The 14701-nt window shown below is 39.5% G+C and overlaps 1 protein-coding gene across 1 annotated transcript in view; it reads left to right on the top strand.

The window, feature by feature from the left end:
- Nucleotides 1-14701, top strand: part of SLC35D1 (solute carrier family 35 member D1) — a 51281-nt gene that overhangs the window by 27016 nt on the left and 9564 nt on the right. The window contains exons 9-11 of the mRNA XM_086717244.1: nt 117-184; nt 1544-1622; nt 5093-5175. Of these exons, the coding sequence (XP_086573370.1) occupies nt 117-184; nt 1544-1622; nt 5093-5175 (230 nt within the window). The remainder of the gene's footprint in view (nt 1-116; nt 185-1543; nt 1623-5092; nt 5176-14701) is intronic.

Below are 14701 nucleotides of genomic sequence, written 5' to 3'. Positions count from 1 at the left end.
ATGTGTGTGTGGTGGGAGCAACATAGGATTTTTTTCCATGGGATTTTGATTAAAGAATAGGACAGCTGATTTTGAGGGCTTGCTCTACAATCTGATACTTTTCTTGTGTATTACAGGCAATGGATTTTGAAGGTTGGGCCGACACCCTCTTTCTTCTGCAGTTCACTCTCTCTTGTGTGATGGGGTAAGCCTTTGTTCCTTGTTAGCAGATAGTTTTCCTTCAACGTTTTTTTTTTTATTTTTTTTTTTTTTTATTTATTTTTGGGACAGAGAGAGACAGAGCATGAACGGGGAGGGGCAGAGAGAGAGGGAGACACAGAATCGGAAACAGGCTCCAGGCTCCGAGCCATCAGCCCAGAGCCCGACGCGGGGCTCGAACTCACGGACCGCGAGATCGTGACCTGGCTGAAGTCGGACACTTAACCGACTGCGCCACCCAGGCGCCCCCAGATAGTTTTCCTAGAGAAGTTTGTTCTGGGATCCTTTTGCTTCACTCCTCAGTATACTGTTCTGTGTCTTGAATGTATCAGCATAGGATAATTAAACTTCCAGATTCAGGTGGTTTCACAGCCTTTGGGAACGTGCCCTTAGAGGCTACTAAACTGATCCCAGAGTCATACTCAGAAGGATGGAGACAAGAAACGAATACTTACCAAATAACCTAGTATGTGATAAGCACCATTATATTTCAAAAGGCATTGTTTTATTCCTATATTAACCACAGGACACATGTTTCCGTCCACCTACCTATGAGAAAGTAGGCTCAGAACTCAAGTAAATTGTCTAAATTTGCACAGTTAGCAGGCGGCAGTGGCAGCCTTTGAATTGGGGGCTGTCTGACTTTCTCCACCAGGTTATCTTCCTCTCAGAAGAGTGTATGTGGAAAATAAGAGGGTATCTGCTAATGTGCCTCTTCTCTGCACCTTTGTATTTCCCTAATGAATTTTTTCCTTGGCCAGTCAGTTTAGTTGGTGTTTATGACTAGATCTGGCACAGGCTAGGTACATGATGAGCAAGTGCTTCAAAATAAAATTGACATGGTGCATTGGTACTCCAGCTTGGAAGCCTTGTAAATCTGGCCGTTCCAACTGCTGGGCCACTTAGTTGTTAAGTGAACCTGTAGCCCCTTTTAAGGTAGTGCTGATTCGGGTTTCTTCCATCTTTAAGAATCTCTGTTGCCTCCTGGTCCAGGGGTCATATTGTCTCATGGGAGGTGCACACCTGACCCGTGGTCTGTGAGCTCAGCTTTCTATCTGGGTTAGGTGACTTAGTGGGAATATAATATAAAAAGAGTATTCAGGATTAGCAACGGTGGTTTCAAGGGTTTGGTGAGGGTAGCTGGGGAAAACACCTGGTCAACAAATGGACATGTGTTTCTTTTTAGTGAAATTTTTAAAATCTAAAGCTGCAGTACATGCAGGGGCGAGGTGGGGAAAGCTCATAGTGACTACAATGTGCTAGCATGGCCAACACTGTTTCTGTTGGCTAGAGATTGCTATAAAGTAAGCAACTGGCTCTTACACCTCTTCCTTCTTCATTCCAGGTTTATCTTGATGTATGCCACAGTACTCTGCACGCAGTATAATTCTGCTCTTACAACTACAATAGTTGGCTGTATTAAGGTGAGTTGAAAAAAATACTGTTAGCTTTTTGGGTACCTGCCTTATTTGAAAGTTGTTACTCTAAGTCTCTATGTGGTCTTAAGCCCCTATAATCCTTTTTTTTCTGACAGAATGTCTTGGTTTGGCAGATTGTGGTGATGGTTTCTAAAATGATCTTTAAGAACTCAAGGGGGTATAATCTCCACTTTCAGGCAACTTGGGCTCTGAGGAGTATGGGAAAAGAAGAATGTGTTATCTTAGTGTAGAGGAAGCGGAATTAGGCTTGTTTCAGACAGGGTAGGTAACTAGCTTGGTAGTGATAGGCTTGTCCCTGTAACCCCCATGAAAACTGTTCTGTTCTCTGCCTTACTCAGTTCTGGCTGTTATAGGGAAAGGGTGCCTGCCAGAAATTAATCAAGGGATTTTTCCAGTGCATGAGCCAGACCTTAAATGGCCCACTTTTAAAAGCTGTGTCTGACATTTCCAGTGATGTCATTTCCTCCAGATCCCTTTTATTTGAGGGAGGCTCATTTGTCTTCAGCCAGGAGAGCCAAGTTGACTTGAATATTGAGCTGAAGTTAGTGGCTTGAAGCCTGAGGCCTGTTTCATCTGATTTTGTGCTTCTAGTGCTTTAATCTCCAAGACCACAGCATGCCAGATTTCCAAATGAATTAGCGGGGTAGGCTTGCTTTCTAAAAAAGGTGTAAGACAGAGCTGGTGGGGGGGGTGGGGGAATAAGACAGAGAGGTAGGCCCTTGATCATTTGGGGAAAAGAATACTTGCCCTTGGGACTTCCTTTCTGATTCCCCATTTGTCAATAGTGAGGGAAGGGATTGCACAATAAAGTTTTCACTGCTCTGCTATGTTTCCCTTTATATCTCCATGGAGTGGTGTCCCCTTGCCCTCACTTTGGAAACTAGATTTGGGTTAAAATTTCAGAAGGTCTGTGACTTCAAATCATGGAATTGGGAGTGTTTGGTGTAATTAAAATTCTAAATTAAGCTATAACTAGTTAGTTGAGTGAATTCCCATGAAAGCCAGAGACCGTTCATCTGCATTGAAAGGCCTAGGCTGCTAAAATAGTTTTAGCCCCTCAAGTTAGCTCTCAGCTCTGTTTTGGTTTTGTAAAGTAAATGGTTCAAGAGCAAAGTGAATGCAGAATAAGAACAGCAAGAACCTGAGAGGCCAGTTGTTGTTACCAGTTTTTAGCCAAAAAGGACAGTGTAGGAAAGTCAGTGTTTCCTTTTTTTTTTTTTTTTTTTTTTAAGATTTTTAATGTCTATTTATTTTTGAGAGAGACAGAGACAGAATGTGAGTGGGTTAGGAGCAGAGAGAGAGGGAGACACAGAATCCGAAGCAGGCTCCAGGCTCTGAGCTGTCAGCACAGAGCCCAACGAGGGGCTCAAACTCACAAGCTGTGAGATCATGACCTGAGCCGAAGTTGGACGCTCAACTGACTGAGCCACCCAGGAGCCCCAGTCAGTGTTTCTTTTTAATAACGAACCTATTTGCTTAAGATTTCTTAGTGTATTTTCTTTTTATTTATCAGCATGGAGTACAAATATAATCACACTCTTATTAACATACAGTCCAGTACCTTTCTTTTGATATTTCCTCCTCCCCACACAACCCTATTAATTTACTCTGTCCCCAAGGGATCAGTTTTACTTCCAAAGTCTGGAGGGAGGGAAAAACTGGACTGTTGGATTAGTTTACAACCGCTGTTGGTCCTCGCTGCCTTGTATCACTGCTGAAGGATGTCTTCCATCTTCAGACGGGAGTGCGCTGCTGCCCTTGGTGGTTCAGAGCCTCATGGGCCACAGGGGAGTTTCTTTCATCAGCCTCCCAGTCACAGCCCTCTTAGCTCAGTCACTGCCCCAAGAGACTGTCAGTATTTCTTGTTTTTCTTAATCATGGTGGGAAGATTATGTAGGTTACTTAGTTAAAAGTGGAAATTCCTGGGCCCACCTCATATATACTAAATCAGAGGCTCTAAAGTAGAACCTGGAAATCATCATTTTTAACAAGGTTTCCAGGTGATTCTCTGGTAGACTAAAGTTTGAAACTTGCCGTCTTAGTTTTCAGTTACTAGCATAGATTCTTCTGTGCTTGCTAGTAAGTTCTGCTTTGGGGGCATTGCTGTCTTTTCCTGGTTGATTTCAAGCAGCAAGGTTTGGATTCTGAGTCCTTTCCCTATCTGTAGCTCCCTGGGCAATTTATGCAAATTAACCTGCCTTCTCTCTAGGTCTCTGTTCCAAGTGAGATCCTGTTACACATTTTCTCAAGTTGCCTACTGACCTTATTTACTGTTACATGGTATTTATTTTTATTTTTTCCCCTCAAATAATAAGAAAAGCTGTGCTAAGGTAACTTGCTTAGACCTCGAAAAGGTTGACATAATTTTGAATGTTCTCTCAAAGGGCACTCCCATTATACAATTAATTTTGAGGTTTCTTTTTGGCCTTTTAAAAATGCTGTGGTAGTTCTGCTTCCATAGGCCCAATCTAGGAGAGCCCAGGTTCTAAAAATGTTTATGACATTTATCATTTACGACAGCTATAATAGTGGAGAGGGAGGCAGTGACTTGTGAATGTGAAAGAGAGAAGGTGAGGAAAGAATTGAATAATAGCTTGAACTTTGGGAAAGTTTATTTCACCTCTGTGGTTTGAAGATAATTGAAAGGAAGCCAGAGAAGCAGATGTTTACACCTAGGAGCTTAGGGAATCAGGAGAGGTAATTTTAGGTATGCTACTTTGAGACGACTTTTCATATGTGGTATTTTTTTGTAAGTTTATTTATTCATTTATTTTGAGAGAGAGAGAGAATATCCCAAGCAGGCTGCTTGCTGTCAGTGCAGAGCCCAGTGTGGGGCTTGATCCCATGAACCTTGAGGTTGTGATCTGAGCCAAAACCAAGAATTGGACACTTAACTGACTCAGCTGAGACACCCAGGCGCCCATCATGTGTTTTCTTAAGATACCAAAGAAGCTGCCTCTAAAAACAATGTTGATGTTGGTGAACTGCCTACCATCCCCTTTTTCCTTTTTAGAACAAGAGGGAGAGATGCTTACCTGTGAGGTTTTCCTGCTTTACTTTCCCCTCACAAGTCAATGGTTACCGCAATGGGAGGAAGAAGCATTCTTTTCTAAGATTACTAAATGTTCATTATTGTTTTCTACCCCTAGTGTTTCTCTATTTAGATTTATAATGTCAGCCTATAACATGGGACAGGGAAAGTGGATAATCTTGTGATAATTATCAGTGAAAGCATTTAGCTTTTGGAGATTTAGATTGGGAAGAGGTTAATGTCATTGTTTCCTTATTAGTGGCCTTACTCATACTATGCTCATTTTAGGATTGGTGGGTTTTTCTGTTTATCTGATTTTATATTTTAAGGATAGGAATTTGGGCCATTGTGTGGATGAGTTTACATGAATATTGAAAAGCTCATTTAAACCTGTGTAACAGCATATTGCTGTTTTTCTTTGTAGAATATATTAATAACTTATATTGGAATGGTCTTTGGTGGAGATTATATTTTCACATGGACGAACTTCATTGGCTTAAATATCAGGTAAGTCAAAAATATTTAAATGTAACCACTTTGACAGGAGGGATTTGGACACTCAAATAGTATCACAGTAAGGGGCTATTTAATTGCAAATTGGTTTCTTTATTAAACATTTATGGAGCACCTACAGTGTATTATATATATTTAATGTCTTCACATAATGCTTTTTAAGAAATGGGGATAAAATGGTTCCATATTTTATGCACACACTATTTAAGGAATCTTTTCTGGAAGCTAAACTCCTTCTAGCCTTCAAAGAACAATCCTTTACTTATACTAGATGGTAGTACAGTGTTTTCAAGAAAATTCAGGGCTAAAGAATAGCAGCTCTGTTAGAATTGCTTTATATGTGTCTGACCTTAGACATATCACTGGATTCCTTTAGACTTTATCAGTGGTGAGGGTGACTTGTATGAAAGACCTTTTTCAGTTCCAGAATTGATTCCATGGCTTTAAATACTGTCTATACGCTTGAAAATTCTCAAATTTGTTTTTGGGCCAGACCTCTGTCTTCAACTCCAACTTCTATGTCTAACAGGCCACTTGACATCTCTAGCTAACATGTCCAAACCTGAAGTCCCTATTATTTTCTCCAAAGTGTGCTCCACCCATAGCCTCTGTATATCAGCTGATGCACACTCTGTCCTTCTAGCCTCTCAGTTCCAAAACCCTGGAGTCATTCTTGACCCTTCAGTCTTTTACCCAGTATCCAGTGTGTTCACAAATTCTCTTGGCTCTACCTTCAGAATAGATCCAGAAAACAGTCACTTCTCATCTGCATTGCTCCCAGCATCATCTAAGCCACCAATCTAGCATCTCTTGCCTAGTTTACTGCCTAGTCTTCTCCACTTGCACGGTTAACTCCTTTATGCCTGTAAGTTTTTGCTCAATTGTTACCTTCTCATGGAAGTCTACCCTGACCACCTTGTTTAAAACTACAACCTGCTCTTCCCCTTCTGATGCTGTGTTTTAAACCCTCTTATTCTATTTTTCTATTTATCTTTTCCAGAGCTCTTAATCTCCTTTAATATACTATAAAATTTGCTTATTTATTGCCTATTTTCTGTCTCTCCTGTTAGAATGTAAGTTCCATGGGGGCAGGGATCTCTGCCTATGTAGTTCTCTCATTTCTCAAACTCCTAGAATGAATCCTGCTATTGCTTAATAAGTGTTTGATGAATCCTATGTGGATTGGTGAAAAAGCACTTTGGAAACTATAAAGCTCTCTAATAGAATATGGGAGTGTCATCTCTTTAATTTACAGCAAATTATATAACCTGTCTGGGCTCTTATTTCTTCAATATAAACAACTTTTGATAATACCTATTCTACCCTGTTCTACCTTCTTTATGAATCAACATGAAAATTTAATACTAATACTGGTAATAGGTTAGTAACTCATTGTTACCCCTTCCCTGACATTTATTTGCCACTATAGTTATTTATCTTTTAAAGGAAAAGTCATTCATTATTTGTGGGGGTAGGAGTTGGGGGTCGTGGTGGGTGTAATGTGTACTTGAGGATTGTATATTATGGAAGGAAGATGAGTAGTTCAGTCTTAGACCTTATTTGGAGTTATACTTCTGATGCTTCCTATCTGTGTGACTTTGAGTTGTTTATCTTTTCTGAGCTTCAGTTTTCTTAGGTGCTAGGGATGAAAATACCCATATCTCTTGGGGCACCTGGGTGGCTCAGTTGGTTAAACAAACGACTCTTGATCTCAGCTCAGGTCTTGATCTCATGGTGGTGAGTTCAAGCCCCGCACTAGTCTCCATGCTGGGTGTGGAGCCTCCTTAGTTAAAAAAAAAAAAAAAAAGAAAAAGAAAAAGAAAATACCTCCTTAGACTTGTTAGAATGAGATAATCTAATATAAAGTACCTAACTCACTCCTTGACATCTGTGTTTAGTAAATACCAGTTTCTTTCATTAATATTCATGAGAAGGGGCCAGGATGTAAGAAACAACTTGTTGGAACAGTTCTGACTTGGAATGTGATCTGCGTTTCATTCACTTCTAAAAATTTGGATTAAAGAATCTTTTTAGCACTGTATAGACCTGAGTCAGAGATGCCTTGATTTTTGTTTTGTTAGCTTCAAATTAATAATCTTAACAACCAAAATGAAGTGAAAGCTTCTGTTTGCATTTTCAGATCTCTGCAGTTCAAATTGCTTTTGAGATGATAAAAGTATCTTATAAGAAAACTTAGGTATCTTTTTTTTTTCACATTGTAGGCTATTAAAAGTGTCTGAGTATGTTGGAATGTTCTAACATTTGCCAATCTAAGATCAAAAGCAACATCTTGAAAATTCTTCCAGTAGAGTTTCTTTTTGTGTTGGGTAGTGCATTTTAGTTCTGGTTACACAATACCATTTTGCTAGCAAGGATCTTTGGTAATGATAATCATGATGACTGTCATTGGTACTCTGGCCCTAGGTAGTATTTTTAATAATTTTTAATTGCTTTCACATTTTATTACAAATTTTACATATCCTATCTCTTCAGTCTCTTTTATTACAAGGCTAGGGAGAATAATTGATGTACTTAGCCAGCCAAATTAGTTGCAGAGTTGGAATTAAAACCCACGTGAATTTCTGTTCAAATGCTGTTTTTCATTATAGTGTGCTTTTTACCTTTTGTAGAGGAAAGCTCTACAAAACTACTAATTTTTTTCACTTTTTCTCTTTAAAATGAAAATTATAGTTTTATTATTTACTTTTTTTTTTAGTTCTTCTTGGAAAAGAACTGTGGACATGTCAAGCTGTGGACATTATTTTTTAAATGCAAAAACCAAACTTAAAGTGGCTGTCAGATTCACTTTGATCAAAATGGTGTCAGTCCATCTTTGGTGGACTGCACTTTGAAGGAAATCATTAATTGAACATATTCTTTTGTTTTCTTGTGTGTGTGTGTATATATGTGTGTGTGTGTGACTCATTTACTGTTTATTGAGTGCCATTAACCATTACATGATTTTTAATTTAAAAAAAGGTATGGAATTCACACATTCTTGCAACCCATTTTCTTATTCCACATTTTAGCCAAAAATATTTCACAGAGAAGTTGAAAGAATTTTACAACATCATCATATATTTATTACCTGAATTATACAATGAAAATTCTACTATGCTTATGCTTTATTACATATCTATAATTGAACTATATTCTTCAAAGATTCTGTGATTAGACCCAGATACATTTAGCTTTCCTCTACCCTGCCTAGTTTCTTTGTTGTTTTAAGAAGAGTTTAAATAGCCTTCTCTGGTGTGATTCAAATGCAAGAAGCAGGAGGTTTGCACTGGTAGCTACTTATTAGGCTTTATCCAAATTGATTCTGGGATTTAGGTGGCACTTTTTTAAATAGGTCTCTGTTGAGAGCCTGCCTGTCTTCAACTCTCCTAAATGCTTTTTCTCCAGCAGCCACTTACTGAGTGCTCACCAAGCCCCAAAGGCAGTGGAGAACGGAGGGAATGATTAGTGAAGGGTGGTGACAAGAGCCTGCTTCTGTACTTACTTTCCATCTGTTGGCTGGAGTTGGCCTGTGGGTTTGGCCTAATGTAGCCTTTCCAGATAATGACATCATCATCTTCATAACTGCCCAGGCTAGAATTCCTAGAGTCTCTGGGACTCATCTTTGTGATTTTTTTTCTTCCATTTTAAAAAGTTGTTATATGATTTGAATACAGTGAAATTCACCCCTTTTAGTTTACAGTTCTGTGAGTTTTGATAAATGGATACAGCAGTCCTGTAACTACCACCACCACATTCAAGATATAAAACAATTGTATTGCCTCTAAAATCTCCCCATGTCCCTTTGCATTGAACCTCTCCCACTACCCTCAGTCTCTGACAAAGATCTGTTTTCATCTGTGTAGTATCCAGATTGTCATGGAAAGGTAGCTTTTGGTCTGACTTCTTTTCACATCAGATACTGCATTTGAGATTGTGTTGCACTCTGAGATTCTGTGTTGTTACATGTATCAGTAGTTTGTAACTTTTTATTGCTGAGTATATTCTGTTATGGATATATCACAGTTTTTTATCGATTGACCAACTGAAAGACTGAAAGACATTTGGGTAGTTTCCAATTTTTAACCATTCTGTATTAGCTGTTAAAATACTTGCTTAAAAGTTTGTTTGTGAACGTAAGTTTTCATTTCACTTGGGTAAATACCTAGGAGTGGAATTCCTGGTTTGTCTGGTAAGTGTTATGTTTCATTTCCTAAGAAATTGTCAAACTATTTTCAAAAATGTCTGTAACATTTTGCATATCCCTCAGCCATGTATGATGCACTATGCTGGTTGCTCCACATCCCGGCCCTTGGTATTCTAGACATTCTAATAGATCTGTAGTGGTTTCTCATTGTGGTTTTACGTGCTGTAGTGTGTAGTGATTCATGATGTTGAACATCTTTTCATGTGTTTATTTTCCATCTGTATATATTCTTTGGTAAAGTGGCTGTTCAGATATTTTGCCCATTAAAAAAAAAATTTTTTTTTTAACGTTTTACTTATTTTTGAGACAGGGAGAGACAGAGCATGAACAGGGGAGGGTCAGAGAGAGGGAGACACAGAATCTGAAACAGACTCCAGGCTCTGAGCAAGCTGTCCGCACAGAGCCCGATGCGGGGCTCGAACTCACAGACCGCGAGATCATGACCTGAGCCGAAGTCGGCCGCTTAACCGACTGAGCCACCCAGGTGCCCCTGTTTTACCCATTTTTTAAAAATTAGGTTGTTTTTTTGTTTTTTGAAGATTTTATTTTTAAGTAATTTCTGCACCCAACATGGGACTTGAACCTGCAACCTCGAGATCAAGAGTCATGAGCTCTACTGACTGAGCCAGCCAGGCACCCTTTGTTTTCTTAAATTTTCAGAGTTCTTTATTTATTATGGATACAAGTCTTTTATCAGATATGTGATGTACAAGTATTACTTCCCAGTCTGTGGCCTGTCTTTTCATTTTTCTAATACACTCTTTTGAAGAAGAAAAATTTTAAGGCTATTTTATCAGTTTTTCTTCTATGAGTTGTTTTATACTGCTTTCGGTTTTACAATTAGGTATGTAGCTCACTTTTGGATTAATTTTTATATACTGTGTGAGGTCTAGATGAAAAGTTCTTTTTAGTGTATGTGTGTGTGTGTGTGTGTGTGTTAATGTAGATATCCAGTTCTAGTACCTTTTATTGCAAATGTTGTACTTTCTCTGTTGAATTGCCTAATTCTTTGTAACACTCTTTTGAAATTCTTTTATTATCACTATTTTATAAATGAAGAGGCTGAGGCCTACAGAGGTTAAGTAAGTTGAATGTATTCTTTTTTTTAATTTTTTTTTTCAACGTTTATTTATTTTTGGGACAGAGTGAGACAGAGCATGAACGGGGGAGGGGCAGAGAGAGAGGGAGACACAGATATGGAAACAGGCTCCAGGCTCTGAGCCATCAGCCCAGAGCCTGACGCGGGGCTCGAACTCCCGGACCGTGAGATCGTGACGCTTAACTGACTGTGCCACCCAGGCGCCCCAAGTTGAATGTATTCTGAAGTTATGCATTGAGTGTGTCTGTATGTGAGGCATTGTGTTCTAGAGAGACATGGTACATTTCCTTGTAGATCTGCCAAGGTCACATAATTAGTAAGACATGTCACAAGGATTTTAACCCAGATGGATTGGACTCCAGAGTCACCAACTTCTCATTCCTGAATGCATTTATCATTCAGAAAATGACTAAATAATTACAGTGTAGCCTAGTAAACCATATATGTGTCCATCACCATTTTAGATTTTCGGCTATTTGAGGGCAGAAATCACTTGTCTTATTTCCAGTTATGCCAGTATTTATCAGTGTCTGGCCCATAATAAGCATTCAGCTAGTACTAATAACAAAATACTGGCCAGTATTTAAAAAAAATTTTTTTTAAGTTTACTCATTATTGAGAGACAGAGGGAGACAGAGTATGAGCATGGGGGGGACAGAGAGAAGGGGAGACACAGAATCTGAAGCAGGCTCCAAGCTCTGGGCTGTCAGCACAGAGCCCAACGCAGCCCTCGAACTCATGAGCTGTGAGATCATGACCTGAGCCAAAGTCAGACGCTTAACCAACTGAGCCACCCAGGTGCCTGCTGGCCAGTATTTTTTATGTGTACTAGAACTGAGCATTGTCCTAACTACGCATACTTAGTCTCTATAACAGCTCTAATAGATAGATGCTGTGAATATTCCATTTCACAGAGAGGCTAGAAACTTGCCCCATATTACCCACCTGGTAAGTTTTCAATCCATGATTTGCCTTCCAGGTCTTCATTCTTAACTATAGTCTATAAATAGTGGATACATGAATGGATTACTTTTATTTTCATATTCCTTCATGATATGCCATACGTACTGGTTAAGTCAGTCTCCTTTAGTGTAATAAAACTCATTTTGTAGCTTCTGAGGCCACCCTAGGGTCTGCATAGTCCCTGGGATGGGACATGGTGAAGCTCAGAGTCTAGCCCCACAGTTATTCCTGGGGATTTTAGTCCAGCTACCTCTGCCCAGCACCCGAATCTTCTATTCCCTCATTTTGAATTCCTTTGCTTGTTTCTTTAGAAGGATGAGTTGCTTCTCAATTTCAGACTGTTTCTCCTCCTGTATAATTTCATCTTAGTAGATTCTATTTTGGTTCCAGACTTCTCCTGAAGGACATGAGCTTTTCCTTTGCTTAGGGATTTTCTCACTTGGGGAGAGAGAAGGACATGTTTTGTGTCATCAGTTAGTTGCTGCTGATGTAATATCCACCAGGCTATTTGTAGAGTTATATAACTGGCATTTATGGCACTAGAATAATTCGGACTTTTGAATAGTATCTGGGGAGGTTGGCTAGCCCTTGGTTATATCATAATTCCTGACAGAAGAACACTGAAATGGAATATTGCAAAAAATCTGTGTTCTCTACCAGTACTGCCACTAGCTCTTTATAATTCACCTTTCACAGCTTTAGTATTCTTGCTCTCGGTTTTTGAAATCAAGTTGTCTATCCTGGTACTGTCACTAAACTTTTCCACAGTCCTTAGGAACTGTGCCACATGCTCTCGGTAGGCCTGAAGTTATTTTACAGGAGACTTATGACATTTGAAGGAACCTCCTCCAGGTGTGGAAAACACGTAAAATATGTTATCCTTTTAGTTCTGATGGGAGCCTCCACCTACATTTAAAATATTTTTAAGAGGCAGAAAAGAAAAAGGAGTATAGATAGATGTAGGGTAGAAAATGATGGATATGCTTAAGAGCACCTGGGTGGCTACGTTGTTAAGCATCTGACTTCGGGTGAGGTCATGATCTCACGGTTTGTGAATTTGAGTCCAACATTGGGTGAACTCGAGGCCTGCTTCAGGTGAGCAGGAGTCCCCACTTTGGGTAAGCATGAGCCCCACTTCGGGTGAGCCCCGCTTCTCTTTTTCTCTCTCTCTCTTTCCACCTTCTTCTCTCTCCCTCTTCCCCTCCTGGGATTCTCTCTCTCTTTCTTTGCCCCTCGCTCACATGTGCCCTGTCTCTCAAAAAAAAAAAAAAAAAAAAAGATGGATATGCTTAAGTAGTTTGGATTCAGCCCCAAGTTGAGGAATAGTATGAAAGGGAAAAAAATTTTTTGGAACGGGGGAGGGGCATTTCTCTTACATATTTGGAAAGAGCTAACAGTAAACAGTGAGAATAGATAGAAAACAAGTTTTTAGGCTTATATTCCTTTTTACTTTTCCATAACCTTTTTTAGTTCAGAGTCTTAAAAAAAAAAAAACTCTATGTGGGGCTTCCCTAGAATTCTAATGAAACAAATAATATCTATGTCAAGGCCCATGGGTTCCAAACAATATCACAACAGGATTTAAGAGCCTTTTTTCTAAATTTACTCCTGGGCAAATTCCTAAAACTCCTAGGCAGATGAATTGGTTCACATCCTGGCCAGACATCGGTGACTAAGGTACTTCTATTTTTAAAGTATGTGCACAGACCAATACTTATCCTCATGTAGAAAGGACATAAACATGCATCTGGAAAGGCAGCAGATAGGGGCTTAATGTTTGTTGAGTGCCTGGTATATGATGCCACCTTTACAGTGCCATCTCGTTTAATCATCTCCCAGTTCACATGATAATGCAATTGAGACTCAGGGAAAATAATTCGTCCAAGGGCGCACAGCTGCCATAGTGAGAAGCAGAACTGAGATTCTCACCCTGATTTGACTATAAAAATCTTCCCTATGATTTAGCCATGTGAGGGACATGGGATAAGAGATTAAATGACCCCTCTTTGTTTTGAACATTCCTAAAGCTGCCTTGCTTACCTCCTGCCTTACCACTGATTTGTCTTTATTCTTCTGTCTTCTTTGGCAAGCAGAGTAAGAATCAGAATTATTGAACCCAGTCTATAAATATGTTAAAGAAAGTGATGACTTAGTGTTTGCAAAGCCATAGATTAATTTTTATCTTCATGGAATTTATAATCTAGCTGAGAAGATTTATTTCCTTATTAACAAATGTATGGTAGGTACCTACCAAACTTTGTTTTAGGCAATGGGGGTAGAGCTGTTATCAAAACTGTTTAACACTGTTGCCCTTCGTGGAGTTTTCCTTCTAGTAGAGGAGACAAAAAATGAATGATAATACAGTGAGTAAAATATTTGTTGGTGGTAAATGTTAATAACTGTGATGATAAATAGTAATGGAGAAAAGGCAAGGAAGGAGGATGAGGAGTACTGCAGAGAATAGGGTTACATTTTGTGTCAATACCTAAAAAAGGGAGGGGATGAGCCACATCAGTTTCTGGAGGGAAGAACAAGTAAAAAGACCCTGAAGTGGGAGTGTTGTGGTGTGTTCAGGGAACATGGGAGGCCAGTGTGATGGCAGTAGAGGGAATGAGATGAGATGAGCCATACAGGTAGTGGGGTGGAGTGATAGATGGAGGACTACTTTTAAGAGAGAGGAAGACAGAGGGTTTTGATTAAACGAATGACATGATCAGATTTAGTTTTAACAGAATTACTTTGCCCACTATGTTGAGATTAGGTGGAATGAGGAGGGAAAGTATGAAATGATTAACACCAATGCCTTTCATTCATGTAGGAATCATAAGGCATTTATAATAACATTTGGTATTTATATGGTCTTAATAACAGCCATGAGGAGACACTTCTGCACATTCTCATGGGAGTTTTCAGCAGCTGTCATCACACAAGTGTCACAGAGTAGCTGTTTAGACTGGTACCTCTCACAAAGGCTATGGTTGTCTGCCTGGAAGACTTAATAGAAGAAAAGACAGTTAGGTAAGGCCTTGAACCATAGGTAGGATTTGGAGAGATGGAAAACAGAAGTGTAGGTATTCCAGCCATTGAGTGCTGCATGAGCAAAACAAAGGCATGGAGCTGGAAATGCAGATGTTGGATGGGAGACTGGGAGGGTGGGCAGTAGGTACTCCATAAGAGGGATTTCACAAGGGTACTACTGGAAAAGTGGGCCAGCACTTGAGTGAGTGAGGAAGGAGGAATACCCAGCTTGGGAG

This window comes from Puma concolor, chromosome C1, assembly GCF_028749965.1.
Source record: "Puma concolor isolate L17-30 chromosome C1, mPumCon1.1.hap2, whole genome shotgun sequence".
Taxonomy (NCBI): Eukaryota; Metazoa; Chordata; class Mammalia; order Carnivora; family Felidae; genus Puma; species Puma concolor.
The sequence above is the reverse complement of the archived record's forward strand: the minus strand, read 5'-3'. Positions and strand labels throughout refer to the sequence as shown.